The sequence below is a fragment of the Protomyctophum parallelum genome (assembly GCF_964188405.1).
Source record: "Protomyctophum parallelum genome assembly, chromosome: 13".
NCBI classification, from domain to species: Eukaryota; Metazoa; Chordata; class Actinopteri; order Myctophiformes; family Myctophidae; genus Protomyctophum; species Protomyctophum parallelum.
Window position 1 is genome coordinate 48,557,136 of NC_139708.1, and position 15,326 is coordinate 48,572,461.

Consider the following 15,326-nt stretch of genomic DNA (forward strand, 5'->3'; position numbering starts at 1 on the left):
ATAACACCTGGACCTCTTTGGTGGGGACGTAACAACTACAAATAAAGGGAAAGCCTTTTAGTATGGAATTCTCCTTTAACTATGTCGACACACTGGAGGTTTCCGCCTGGGAAAGCCCTGCTATATCACTGAATCCTGTTTGCACTGGGATGTGTCTCTCAAATAAATACATCTCAGTGATTGTGAGTGTACAGTACAATAGACCATCATAAATTACATATTTGGACCGTTACACAGCATTTAAACTTTCTACTTAATTTATATTTTAATAACCATTCATATAACAATAGCTTTATCGATATCTGTTTTTTTTTTTTTTTCATGGGAAAGTGGTCAGTTTTGGGGCATAGCTGTGCTTCAGACATCGGGTGAGTGATTAATGAGTGCAAGACATCTATCCTATTCTACTATGAAGGGTGTGAGTGGGTTCTGAGACGTCTATCCTATTCTACTATGAAGGGTGTGAGTGGGTTCTGAGACGTCTATCCTATTCTACTATGAAGGGTGTGAGTGGGTTCTGGTGTGAGTGGGTTCTGATTAATATATATATATATATGAGTGAATGTGTAGTGCCTTTTTCACTCTATTTTGAATCAAGTCTGAGCTCTGGAGTCTGGACTGTTTTGCATTGTATAAAACACTATACGTTGACATTTAGAATCTTAAGGGCCGTCCACAGCAAGCACTGTTTACTATATCGTTCATCACGCAATACCTTCATACTTCTATTGGTGTGCATCCCATTATTCCTGAGTCTTCGTCACTATCTTGGCAGAAAACAATCGTTATTTCGTCCTTAGCTGACCTAAAAAGGGACATTATGATGACTGGATAATTAAAATAAAGAAACGTTAACATTAGATATATTAAATATAATAACATTGTGAAAATAAGTATTGCGACACCTCCGAAATAATATTCTCGATGAGGGCAATAAAACTAAAAACAAAGGAAAAAAAATGTAGGATGGAAACTTATCCTAGTACCGGTAAATGTGATACCTGGCAAAAAGCAGTGTGCAGGATTTAGCTGTTTGTGGGTGGTTGACTTATTATGAGAAAAAAACCATTGGATACAAATAGTTGATGTGTGATTGGATTTGAGCAGTTTTTGACCAAATGAAGATGCTTTTCATTCTGAGCCACACTGATGAAGTGATGTTACATTCCCCCAGTTGAACATTCTCTTATTTTTTGGTCTGCATTTAAGCGTTTTATAAATCAGTAAAACTGTGGACATACCATTATATTGTTGGTTGAATAGAATACAACTTTTCTTTTGTCGGAATCGACGTATGGGTCTGCTTTGAGGGACTTTTATATCACGTTAAATATCTTATCTATAAATGCATCACGTCTAGGGTTGGGATTCGGAACCGGGTCCATTTCAGACCCGGTTCCGACATTGCGGATCCGGAGCCGGTTCCATCGTTTTTTTATTAACGGTTCCCCAAACGGATCTCATCAGTCGTCATTTAGCTCCGCTGTGTCTGTGCCTGCATGCAAGCAGAGCCTGGGGTGACGTCACCCCACCTACATGAGTGAGTGGGGTCGGGGAGGATACGCCCACTGTTCTGTGCATTCAGCGACCGCTGTGGAGCGAGTGGGACAGTATGTCGCCAAAGTGTGGTTAACAGAGAGGGAAATGACTGAGGCTGAGCAGTGAGCATGCAAAGTGCAATAAATGCGAGAGTTGCTAGCAAAGGTTGTTGCAACTTGTACCACGTAAACATAGAGGAAACATCTCAAAATCAATATGCCTACACATCGCGTTTGAGAGCCATGCGGAAAGCCGTGCCTGCTCTCCCCGCAGCTTCACCACAGCCAGCGGGGGACGATCTGATGCAAGGCTGGTTTACTTTCCCCAGGCTAGTAACGTAATGGAAAATAAAAACTACTAACGTGCTTTTAATTTGGCTCTAAATTAATTGCGTGGCTGTTGAGAGCCCAGCGTTAGGTGCATATACCGCCATAGATTGATTACTTTATAAACAATTTGCAGAAAAAAAGCACAGGAACGTAGCCTACAGTTCAATACAAGGTCTGCTATAATCCAAGAAAGCACTATGGCTTGTTTCCATTAGGGTAAGGGGTCCTTCATATTAAATTAATTTGAACATTAAAGACAACATTTGTCACTACAACAATATCAATATTGTGTACTGTATATTTAATATACAGTACAAATTGCAATATACAGTACAAATTGCAACAATGATATTGTTGTGGTGCCTAGCTGCTGCTGGTGGTGGTGGTGAAGTTTAAATAATAGTGCCACCTCATAATTGTAAAGTGCATTTTCAATAATTTAATTAATTAATTTGTGTTTATTATGTACTTGGTTAGGTTAGTTATAATATAAGCATAATCTATGTCAGAAAAACGGGGAAAAAAATAATATTAGGATCCGTTAAGGGAACCGTTAGGAACCGGAACCGTTAAGAGGGATCCGGGAAGGATCCGGAACCGTTAAAATCCTAACGAATACCAACCCTAATCAAGTCTCGGTATGTCTGTCTGTACGGGTGTGCTGTATGTCTGTAACGCACGTAACTCGAGAACCGTTCGCCCCGCCGACTTCAAATTCGACACGCGCGCCGCGTTCCAGACCCCCCACAGGGAGGGCAGTGCCCGGTGTCGTTCCACACCCCCCACAGGGAGGGCAGTGCCCGGTGTCGTTCCACACCCCCCACAGGGAGGGCAGTGCCCGGTGTCGTTCCACACCCCCCACAGGGAGGGCAGTGCCCGGTGTCGTTCCACACCCCCAGAGGCAGTGCAGTGCCCGGTGTCGAGTCGGTCGGACACACGGTTTTCCGGGCTCTGGACCGGGCCCCTGCCCAGTGTCCATATAATGGAGCTGGCCGGTTCTGACCTCACAACACTCCATATTTCCAGATCTTATTTTAACCCATTCTGACCTGAGATCAGAATCTAAAAATGTCTTCTACATCCTGACAGTTTTCTGAAAAAGCCATGTTTCTATGTCAGTCGTTCTTTCGATTTTTCAAAAATAGCAGACCTACAAGCTCATAGCGCGCCACTCGGTGGCGCGCTATGAGCTTGTAGATCTGCTATTTTTCAATAGCTAAAGCAGGACATGATGCTAACACCAAAATGGGTTAATTATATTTAGGACACAAGAAACACTTTCCTGGGGGTTTTATGTGTGTAATGGGGGTTTGTTTTGTTGATATTTTTGTCATGGCACCATGTTCATGTTGCTACTGTTGTCTACTACTGTATAATTTAAATGCTATTAGCATTGAGAGACTGCAGTTTCTTTCAGCGGTGAAATATCCCTTTCATTGACTAAGTAGCCTATACTATAGGGCCCTATAGAGGGTTATATAGGCCCCATAGAGCCTATACTATAGGGCCCTATAGAGGGTTTAAGTGGTACATTTTCCTCTTCATGTTGAAATATTTAAATTGGACAGTAGATAATGATTCCAGCTTGTCGTCATATCAGGTACATGTATGTGTGGGGAAGGAACTCTGTTAGGTTTAAAGTCCCTTTTGTGAGGTTAAAGGAGCATTCAGTGATTTGGAAAACCCCCCGGTCTGTCCCGGTAACAATGCACATGCACGCACTACAGTTGGGGGGGGGGCTCACCAGGCTTTCCACCACCTCGGAGGAGCCTGGCGGCAACTTTATTGAGGGAAAAGGAAGGTTCCTTCCTTTAACCCTCAATAAAAGCTCTCGTAGCCTGAAGCTTTTATTGAGAAAAATCGGTTTGAGGGAAAAGGAAGTTGTCGCCTGTTGTTCCTGTCTGGCGACTACAAAACAATACTACAACATGACGTAACGATATCATCCGCGCCCGACAGGATCATATACCCTAAATGAAATGGTGCCCAGGCTACGCCAGGGGTTAACTGGGGAAAGGGAGGAACTCCTTATAATATAAGGAGTTCCTTATGGTCAGCACACTCTATAGTAGGGAGGATTATCACAACAAAACAAAAAAAAAAGTGATATTTGAATTAAGTGAAATCACTGAATATACCTTTTAAATGAAGTTTAAGTTACGGTAATAAAAAGCTAAAAACATTTTATTTTGGGCTAAGTCTTAATATTTTCACAAAAACAGTCGTTTAGGTGAAAATGTGAAGAGTACTGTAGCATGCCCAGAAGTATGGATTATTGATTATTGACTTGTAGCAGTGCACCGCGTTACATTGTTGTAGGGAAAACTGATCCACTGGAATGTAGTTCCTAGAGGAATATATTGGTTTAAGTAGACTTATACTTTTTTACCATTTGAACCTTAATACTACCTATCAAAATAACAAATCTTCCCCAGGGGGAGGGTGATTATTTTTGTTTTGTTTAAATGTGTGCCCAGCAGCTTCATACATGAACAGGATCATTCCGGAAAGCAAAGCAGTAGACCAGAATGTAAATTGAGGAGACAAAATGTATTTTATTAATGTCTTTTTTTCTTTGTGTTGGATTATTACTAATAGTCGCAAACTATTAGGCTACAATGCTACATTGACTTGAGTGTGTGTGTGTGTGTGTGTGTGTGTGTGAGAATGTGAAAATGCTCTTTATTAAATATTAAATTAAATACAAAATGATCTTGTAAAAGTAATTTTGTTTGTTTGTTTGCTGTGTGTCATTTGTAACCTTTGTTGACTAACGATCACATTTGAGTCATCTGTTGCACCGTCGTAAATGTTGGAATGGTTGTTCAAGTAAACCAGCTAGGAAAAAAACCCCATTATTGATCCTGTGTGTGGGCAGGGGTCAGTTTCCAAGACCCATTCTGACCTGAGATCAGATTCATAACGAGGTTTCCACTGGACACACACTGGTCTGATCAACCCATTCTGACCTGAGATCAGATTCTAAAAATGCCAGTCGTTCTTCGATTTTTCAAAAATAGCAGACCTACAAGCTCGTATCGCGCCACTCGGTGGCGCGATATGAGCTTGTAGATCTGCTATTTTTCAATAGCTAAAGCATAACATGATGCCAACACCAAAATGGGTGCCCGGTCAGAATGGGTTAAAGACAGAATCCAGGCAGGGACAAATTAACCAGTGGGGCCGTGGCCCAGGGGCCCTTGGCTCTCAGGGGCCCTTCGGTGAAGGGCCCCGTGCGGTACTAGGTTTGACACCCTGAAAAGGGCGTCTGGGGCCCTTCATTGGCCATTGATTTTGTAAAATTTTGGTCAAAAAGATGATAAAAAACACGAAAATGACGCGTGCACAAGCGCTATGAGGGGTTAATCCGTCCCTGAATCCAGGAGATGGAGACACAAAAGTAAAGTATATCATTATATATTTTTAACACGTACACGTTTGCAGACGGAAAACAAGGAGGACTTTTGGTGTTGTCCTTTTAGACGTGTTTGTTTGACTACTCTGTTGCTGTTTACATTTCGTAATAAAGTATTCAATCAATCAAACGCACACACTAAGCTCACTATATAATGTTTCTAATTGAACCCATTTAAATTCAATGCCAACAGCTGGATTAGGCAAAACACAAATGGATGGTTTAGTTTCCTTCTATGATGTAAATACTAATTAATACAAAAAACAACTGACTTTTTGGTAGAAGTTCAGTATTTACTTTCTTTAGTATCAACATTATTCATTCATAACTCACAAATAATACTCTCAAATTGTCTTCTTACAACCTACCGTACTTCATCCCAGTACCTATTTTCCTTTTGTTTAATCACCCCTACACACTACGTCTGTACGTGTAAAGTAATTTGTCATGTATGCAATATTGTCAACAACAGTATGTCTGTTTTTAACCTTGCATTAGATTCAACCTGTTACCATGACGGAAGTTATTAAGCTTCTATACCAGTCTTTAAAAATGTACTACGATCTATTATAGTTCTGTGCAATCGGCTGAATCTAAAGAATGTCATTTAAGTCTAAAATCACTTTCTCGTGCTTTTTTGGAACAGTTATTGTAGCAGAACCCTATGAGCAGAACTCAAAGGGCATTCAGGTGACTAATGATAACATTGCACTATCTATCAATGGTCACACTCTTTGCTAGTGCAATGTTTACTCATTGATCAAGGCAGCAGCTCATCGTCATCACTATAGAAATGCAGACCACTACCACATTCTGTCAATGTTTCCATTGTGACGGGAACTGCTATGCTGGGTTGAAAGTGCTTTTGTTACCTTTCAATTGATTATTGTATCATGACGTATGGTTATTTAGTCATGATTCAGTCAATGAACACCCATGCTTTCATCTCAACTCGTTGGATTTAGATAAAAAGCCACTGACAGATCCCTCAGATGCACTGCTGTTGTGTTGGAGAGACAGGTTTGTGTTCGTGGATGAAAGACCATTTTCTGTTCCAGGATTATTCTCAAGCCTCCCCAAGAATCAAAATGAGCATGGTATGTTTGACTGCCTTTAGTCTTTTTTTGTTTTTGTTTTACATTATTGTACTCGGAACCTTAAAACTGCAATATCCTACTGTATGTGTTTAATATCCTACTGTATGTGCTTTTCAGGTACTTAAATTGACGAATGTGGCCCTGAAACCTGGAGACCAGCTGAAAGTAAAGGGACTGATTTTACATGATGCTGACAGGTAAACCTATGTACTGTAGGCCTACCATTCAAATAGCCTACTGTACACATTGAGAAATGATTCACTCTCAGGATCGACTTAAGTGAGAAAATGTTACTCTTCAAAAAATGATTGCGGTTTGAAGCAGCAATGGTAATATGTAAATCATGAGCCATGTTTGAATTACAAGACTATTTGTGAGTTAATACAAACTCGTAAGTATTATTACTGTACCATCCTAGTGTATGGATGTACAGTATCTAATTATTGGTTCATGACTGTCACCACCCCTTAAAAGGAAAAAAGTACACTTGTAACTCCTCACACTGATGAAGGCTGGATAGCAGAAAAACATCTGTTTCCTACTATGACAGAAAATACAAATAATTGAAATATTACTCTTGGCACTGTGTGCGATCCATCACCTCTGTTTTTTTCTACAACACGACCTATTCCTCGTTCCAAATAGTGCACGACTTATTGACACTTTCTTAATCGACACAATATTATATTCAGGTTCCGCATTGACCTGGGCTGGAAGGCAGATGACCTGGCGCTGCACTTTAACCCTCGTTTCCACGCGGACGAATCCGTGCTCGTGTGCAACTCAATGTTGGAAGGTTCCTGGGGTGGTGAGGAGAGGCACCACAACCCTTTACAGAGAGGCTCTGAAGTGAAGGTGAGACCATATAACCCTTTACAGAGGGGCTCTGAAGTGAAGGTGAGACACCACAACCCTTTACAGAGGGGCTCTGAAGTGAAGGTGAGGCAATACAACCCTTTACAGAGGGGCTCTGAAGTGAAGGTGAGACAAATAGACAATACAACCCTTTACAGAGGGGCTCTGAAGTGAAGGTGAGACAAACCTTGTGATAAACACAGTAGATAAAAACCAGGCTGAAGCTCAGAGGGAACCGGGCTCCCACCCTTCAGGTGACATTTCTAAAATGTCTTCTAAATCAGTTTTCTGTCAGGATTTGCGCCACATTTTCACGATTTTTTTCAAAAATAGCAGACCTACAAGCTCGTAGCGCGCCACTCGGTGGCGCGCTATGAGCTTGTAGATCTGCTATTTTTCAATAGCTATAAATTATAACAATGTTTAAAACACCAAAAGGGGCTCCCACCCTTCAGGTGTTTAAATCACGCCTCAGGACGTATCTTTATGCTTTGGCATTTCCAAGCATAGTATGAGCTGTTTTTGATGTTGAAAGTGACGCTGTGTATGTCGTTTGTTTTTTTGTGGTTGTTGTGGTTTTTATTATTTTATTGTAAAGCACTTTGGTACGACTTTGTTATTTAAATGTGCTATATAAATAAAGATGGTATGGTAAAAATAGTGTTTTCACAAAATAAAGTGGTTATATTTAAAGCCATGGCCTATCTTTCCAAATGCTGTATGTACCTTTTCATAGTTCTTGGACTACAGAGTTTTGTCTTTCTTCTAGATTGTGGTGAAGCTGACTGGAGACATGTTTACACTGGAGCTTCCCGGTGGAGAGGAAGTTCACTTCCCCAACCGTGACGTCAGGGACGTCATGAGCTACGTCAGCATCAGTGGAGACTTCAGACTCAAAGCTTTTAAAATCTGCTGAAATGTCTCGGATCCTTCTGAAGGCCCTTAATGCCCCAGTGATTGGACAGACCTAGGATAGGAAAATGGGGGGAAAAAACATGTGAATGGGCTCGAGGCATGTGCAATACTGTGGCTGTCTTGGTTTGCCCCCCCCTTTTCCCCTCACTGTATTTCTTTTCCCTTTTTGCTTCCTTTATGATGGATTCCTGTTCTGTTCTTTAACTACATGGAAGTGTCTATTTGTACGTCTCTAAATGTCTTGATGAATTGAACAATGTGGACCCTGTTGTAAACAAGTGTAATGCTTAATTGGGTCGTCCACTCACAGTTAACAGTCTTTGTATTGAGTTTGTGCTTGAAATGTACTGTAATTCTGCAAACTGTTAATAAATATTTCAATCAATCAATCTTTTTGTTTTGTCTGCCTGTCAGTCTGCCTGTCAGTTTGGTAAAGTATGTCTTTTGTAAAGTATGTAACTGTACGTGATTTTTTAAACCAATAAGAATAACTACTGTGAACCACGTTAAAGCCCACTGAAGTGTCAACATGAATCAACTGTGTGATTTGTATTATTATAATGATTGACAAAGTGAGCTTATTTATTTACCAATCTGAATATATTACTTTTCTTTTTTTGATATTGGAAGGTTGCATTCGAATAAACTACATTTGTTAAACCCTTCACATGTGCTTCACATTGACAGAGAAGAAGAAACAATAATTTATAGATATTATTGACACTAAATATTAATTATGACTGTGGTGACAGTGTGAAAACTACCGGTATACTGTAACTTTTGTATTGTGTTTTCCACAGCCTAGAGAAGCTATACGTTTGCAATAATGGAAGTATGACATAATAAGCCTCATTATCAAAACCACCATTTTATTATACCAGTACTACTGTATGTTTTAGACATAAAGTAGACTAAAATACATATTTTAGTAATATTCCAAGATATTTTATAAACAGTAAATTTCCTCACCTATAACGTACGGAAATTGCACCGTTTTGCAAATATGTTAAACTTACATGTATACATGATAGAAATACAAATCATTCTTCTGAAAAACGAATAAACCAAAATATTCAACCTTGTTGTCTTCATGGCTTTTGTAAATATACCTTCATTACTCACATTGCCTGCTTAATTAACCCATTCTGACGTGAGATCAGATTCATACGAGGTTTCCGCCGGACACACACTGGTCTGATGAACCCATTCTGACCTGAGATCAGATTCTAAAAATGTCAGTCGCTCTTCGATTTTTCAAAAATAGCAGACCTACAAGCTCGTATCGCGCCACTCGGTGGCGCGATATGAGCTTGTAGATCTGCTATTTTTAAATAGCTAAAGCATAACGTGATGCTGACACCAAAATGGGTGCCCGGTCAGAATGGGTTAAAAAGGGTAGCCATTACAACAAGCAATACAGTTCTGCAATGATGCTCTTCAAGTTCAATCATCACTGAATGGGAGTCGAATAGATCGTTACCTTTCAAAACTTAAATGTATGCCAAGAGAGACGTTGATAACTAAATATCAGTATGCTAGGGGAACAAAATAAACGCACGTCACTGTTCATTGTTAGTGTGGTTGCCCGAATGGGCAACCAGACTCTTGTAACTGTGACACTTTATTATTATTATTATTATTTTTTTTTCACTGGAGTAGTCTTTATTTTGACGCTTTATACCTCCCACACTGTACGCTGTACGCACTTGAGCCATATGTCAAATTGACCGGAAAAATCGGGAATCGTGTGCTTGTATTTTGTTAAGAGAAATGTTGTATAGTTTAATTGATATGAATTTATTAGTGAATTAAATGTCCCCATTGACATGAATGGGAAAAGACAAAAATTCACATAAAAGTATTTGTTCGTCGGAGACTGTAATCACTATAGTTACAAAACTTTTAGGGATAATTCAACATTATCCCTAAAATTATTTAACCCTAAAATTTTATCGGTCGGCCTCATGGTGGCGCTATAACAGCCCACTTTACCTTTTGGCTTATAACTCTTGAACCGTAGGTCGTAAAATCAAAATTATTTTTTCCCTGGATTCCTTGGGTCATGACGCATCTCCCCATATAGGCCACGCCCATTTCCGCCATGATAGATTTTCCGCCATTTTGAATTTTGTCCAAAACACACTTTTTGCTTTTCCTCCTACAGATTTTGTCCAAATCTCACAGAAATCGGCACACGTGATCTCTGGACCCATCCAATTAAAACTGAGCCGCAGAATTTTGAAAGTGCGTATCGTTCGGCCGTAATCGTCTTCCGAAGTTAGTAGGAGGGGCCTATATCACAAAAAATGCCATAAATCACGAACGGAATGTCCAATCCATCCCACATTTCAATCACATGTCCGGGGTGGTTCAATCAACCAAGTTCTAAAAGCAATTCCATTTTCATCCATAGGGGGCGCCGCAAATGCGAGAAATGTAACCGTGTGTCGCAAAAACATGAATTTCGGGGGTTAAATCCCCTCCGAATTACTTACGCATGATCTAAGGCGTGACTTGAAATTGTAATTGGCTGGCAATACTAGTGGGAGGGGCATATGTAAGCCACTGCGGCAACCACACTCTGCAATTTTTTTAAATTGCGAATTTTCTAGTTTTCAGTGTTCTCATCCTGCAATAAACACTGTGGGAACATCATGTTTCAATCTGTGTTAATGGCATAGTGTGTGAGGCATTGTTAATCACATGTCTTGGACAAATAATACAATGTAAGTTTGATGAAGTCTGAAAGAACTTTTTTTTTTTAGTTTTTACTTGTAAAATTGTGTTAATAAAAATAAGACATCTCTAAAGGCTCATACATAGACTGGATGTTCGGTGGTGGGGTGACCACCGAACTACAACATGACGTCACTGAGCCGCGGTGAAGAGCAAACCACCGCCACCGCTCCAGCCCTTCTCTCTGTTTTTACTCACCACCGCTCAACGTTATTTCAGCTCCGGTGGTCACCTCACCACCGGAGCGGTGGTCACCTCACCACCGAAAATCCAGACTATGAATAGGCCTTAACTTGAGGGACCAAGAACCCTAGTATACAGTGACTGGTTCTTATGGTTTTACTATGCTTATCACGGTTAGTTTGCCTTTCGCCTTCATTGTCTCTAGACTTTGATCTCTTCCTCCTCAGAGAAGGTACGCGTTGTTTTTTGGCTGCGATTGAAAGCAGTGTCCTTGGCCTGACTCCTCCCCTCCTTGGCCTGACTCCTCCCCTGTGTGAAGGTCCCGCCCCCATAGTGCCGTGACAGCATGTCCGCTGCCCTCTGAAACCGTTCCGCCTCCATCACTGGTTCCACTACTGGTGACCCCATGGAGGCATCTGGTGTCTTCATGGACGCCCTGTCTTCGTCTCGTGAGCTACAATCAGAGCGCTCTCTGTTATGTAATGACACGCTTCCCCCAGTGGCGTCGGGTGAACTCATTCCAGGGCTGTCCTCCTCGACCGTCTCAGTGACGGAGGTCCTCTCCTCGCCGTCGCCCAACTCCTCCATGTCTCCCTCGGCCTCATGGCTGTGACGGTCGGACATCATGTGAAGGCAGCTGTGGTCGTTGATGAGGCTCAGCACCTCGCTCATGAGGGAGGGGCCGAGGTCCACGGTGAACGAGGTGAAGGAGTCGGCGCGCGTGAGCGTAACGCCCCCGTTGTCCAGACAGGGGGCGCCGTCGCCGTCCTGAAACGGTCTGTCGAGGCGGGAGGAGAGTCGGGGAAGAGTTACGAAACCAGACTGTAGACCTGCACACAGTCAGAGAGGGAGAGAGACATTGGTCAAAACCAGACTGTAGACCTGCACACAGTCAGAGAGGGAGAGAGACATTGGTCAAAACCAGACTGTAGACCTGCACACAGTCAGAGAGGGAGAGAGACATTGGTCAAAACCAGACTGTAGACCTGCACACAGTCAGAGAGGGAGAGAGACATTGGTCAAAACCAGACTGTAGACCTGCACACAGTCAGAGAGGGAGAGAGACATTGGTCAAAACCAGACTGTAGACCTGCACACAGTCAGAGAGGGAGAGAGACATTGGTCAAAACCAGACTGTAGACCTGCACACAGTCAGAGAGGGAGAGAGACATTGGTCAAAACCAGACTGCAGACCTGCACACAGTCAGAGAGGGAGAGAGACATTGGTCAAAACCAGACTGTAGACCTGCACACAGTCAGAGAGGGAGAGAGACATTGGTCAAAACCAGACTGTAGACCTGCACACAGTCAGAGAGGGACAGAGACATTGGTCAAAACCAGACTGTAGACCTGCACACAGTCAGAGAGGGAGAGAGACATTGGTCAAAACCAGACTGCAGACCTGCACACAGGCAGAGAGGGACAGAGACATTGGTCAAAACCAGACTGTAGACCTGCACACAGTCAGAGAGGGAGAGAGACATTGGTCAAAACCAGACTGTAGACCTGCACACAGTCAGAGAGGGACAGAGACATTGGTCAAAACCAGACTGTAGACCTGCACACAGTCAGAGAGGGAGAGAGACATTGGTCAAAACCAGACTGCAGACCTGCACACAGTCAGAGAGGGAGAGAGACATTGGACAAAGACATGACACCAATCGCCCCGGACTGCTATACCAGCGGTCCGGGGCGATTATCCCTAAACTTCTTTGCCTTTTACTATTTTGAAAAACATTTTTTTAATAGTTCGGCTAGCCTCTACATTGACACGTTGTGAGCTTGTAGACTGGCCATTTTTACTATTCAAAAATGTTTTGCAAAATAGTAAAAAAAAAAAAAGGCAAAGAAGTTTAGGGATAAGGGGTTTAGCGGTGAGGAAAATGGAGCCCCTATAGGCTCCACAACCTGATAGCATGTCCCGATCCCGCAACGTTTGCTGTGTGTCACTAATGGCACAACAAAAAATAAAGACATGACATTATGGATCAATCAATGGTAAACACTAAACAACATCCTAGATATTCAAAAATTAAATTGCTTAACCCATTCTGACCGGGCACCCATTTTGGTGTCAGCATCATGTTATGCTTTAGCTATTGAAAAATAGCAGATCTACAAGCTCATAGCGCGCCACCGAGTGGCGCGCTACGAGCTTGTAGGTCTGCTATTTTTGAAAAATCGAAGAGCGACTGACATTTCTAGAATCTGATCTCAGGTCAGAATGGGTCAATCAGACCAATGTGTGTCCAGTGGAAACCTCGTATGAATCTGATCTCAGGTCAGAATTGCTTAAGGGAGGACGGGGCGGGTGTTGTGTTGTCTAACCTCAATGTGTTGTAATGGCGTCAGGCCCAAACAAAGACAAAGTGATGAGTGATTTGTACTTTGTAGATTTGTTTGTCGCATTTTATTTGTCGCATGCTGTCTGTTAAGGCTGTCCCCGAACATTTGGGGTTCAAACCTTCGCTCGTTAGGGTTGGCACTCGAATCTTAATTATTGGGCTTGAACCATTCGTTTTTTTTTTGTATTGTATTTTTATTCGAAAATATTTCTCTGCGAGAATGCGATATGCATAATAAGAGTACGAGGTTCGGAGCTCGAAGGTTATTTTTCAAATTAATTAGAAACTAATGGTTCGAAGGTTCGCTCGAGAATTCCTGCCGAAGGTTCAAGTCCTAAAAACAGGGCTAGGGTACAGCCTTACTGTCTGTATTGTAACAGTAATTTGGAAACGTTTCTATTTTGTAGTACAGTTTCACAAATTTGACCAGTAAAGCTTCATACGTTGTCTACGCATTCTCTGTGGAGTTTGTTGGGAAAATGTTTAGCTGGTGGGCTCCTCAGCTAGTGAGGCCTACACCAGTGGTTCCCAAAGTGGGGTCCGGAGAGTCCTTGAGAGAGTTCCAGGGGGTCCCCAGCTAAATGATACTTAGGAACCAAAAGGACCCTTATGGGTCTGTAACTCAGAGAGTAAACACGTGTTCCACATTTGTACACTCTAAGAGTTAAATTAACGTTGATTTTACATCATCGGGTCCCAGTCAGAGATAGAAATTCCATTAACATGGGGGACCGTAGCCTAATGCATGTCAAACTATGGGGGTCCTTGAAATGAAAATGGTTGAGAATCACTGCTAGAGCCGTGAACATGCCCTTTAGATATCATTTCTAATGGGGGTCCGCAGGCTTATGAGTGTCAGTTTGGGGGTCCTTGACATGAAAAGGTTTGAGAACCACTGGCCTACACAGCAGTACTGCAGTTTAACGGTTCCACCACAAGGTGGCAGTAACAGCCCAGTGGTGTTTCCCATCCACGCCACCGTTCTAACCCACTCACATTCCAGAGTGCCATGACTTCACTGGCTCTGAATGCTCCCTGTGGGGACTGGCTGAGTCTTTATGACTTCTGGACAGTCCCATGGTGGTTTTGAAAGGAGCAGTTATATAAAAAAAAGAGGGGAACATTAACAGAGAAATAAAAGATAACAGTAAAAGGGGGAAAGAAAAATGGTCTTGGCTAAAAGGAAGAACAAACAAGAGCTCGTTGGGCATACAAATTCCAAGTGAGAACTGGTTAGAGACAATAATGTAGACTTGTAGAGCAACGATTTAATATATCAGAGGGCCAATTGGCTTCAGAGCCTATAGGGTCGGCAAGAAAAAAATACATGTTGATTTACCAATTAAATGAATGAAACAGTGGGTAAATAAGCCACTTTTCTTTGGTGGTAGGTTTAGATTCTGTGTCATCAACTGACAAATTAATCACGTGCTATATCACTCTGTCACCAGTGGTACCAGTACCAGTCTAAGAGTGTATATATACACTCTAAGGTACCGGTACTCAACTACATAATTGAGTCCTGGTCAAATATTACTCAACTACATGACTTAGTGTGCAAGTTGTTCTGTCAACTTCATACTGGAGTACGTACTGGACTATAGTTCGCTTTTAAAAATACTTTATTCAAAACTATTGTAGGCCTACACACTACAGAAAAGTACACGTTCTTTTAAATTTCAATCTATTTCTGTATAGGCTATTGACATTTATAGACATGTTTCCAGACAATTCAAATACATGTAAAAGTACATATCTCATGTATTTTATTTAAGTACAGTGCTGAAGTAAATGTACTTTGTGCACGCTCCACCACTGTCTGTCACGGTGTCACCCCCCCCCCCAACCCACTGTGCCCCCCTCACCCCACTGCTCTCACTTTGGGGGAATTCTTTCTGAGTTGGGTAATGGA

General features: G+C 41.9%; 2 protein-coding genes across 4 annotated transcripts in view; one reads left to right on the forward strand and one right to left on the reverse strand.

Annotated features, from left to right (window-relative positions):
* The window catches only part of cdc42ep1b (CDC42 effector protein (Rho GTPase binding) 1b), a 232,022-nt gene that overhangs the window by 208,194 nt on the left and 8,502 nt on the right, over positions 1–15,326 (reverse strand). For 2 of the 3 annotated variants that reach the window (XM_083779763.1, XM_083779762.1), the window contains one exon: positions 10,909–11,899. In XM_083779763.1, the coding sequence (XP_083635889.1) occupies positions 11,271–11,899 (629 nt within the window). In that variant the 3' untranslated portion in view covers positions 10,909–11,270. Of the gene's footprint in view, positions 1–10,908; positions 11,900–15,326 lie in introns of those variants that run through there. The other variant, XR_014570132.1, reaches the window with a different exon arrangement.
* LOC310868733 (galectin-2-like) lies at positions 1,782–8,151 on the forward strand (the record flags this gene model as incomplete). Its single annotated transcript, XM_083779193.1, has 3 exons — positions 1,782–1,852; positions 7,073–7,235; positions 8,005–8,151. 3 exons carry the CDS (start codon positions 1,782–1,784, stop codon positions 8,149–8,151), a joined length of 381 nt encoding a protein of 126 aa, XP_083635319.1.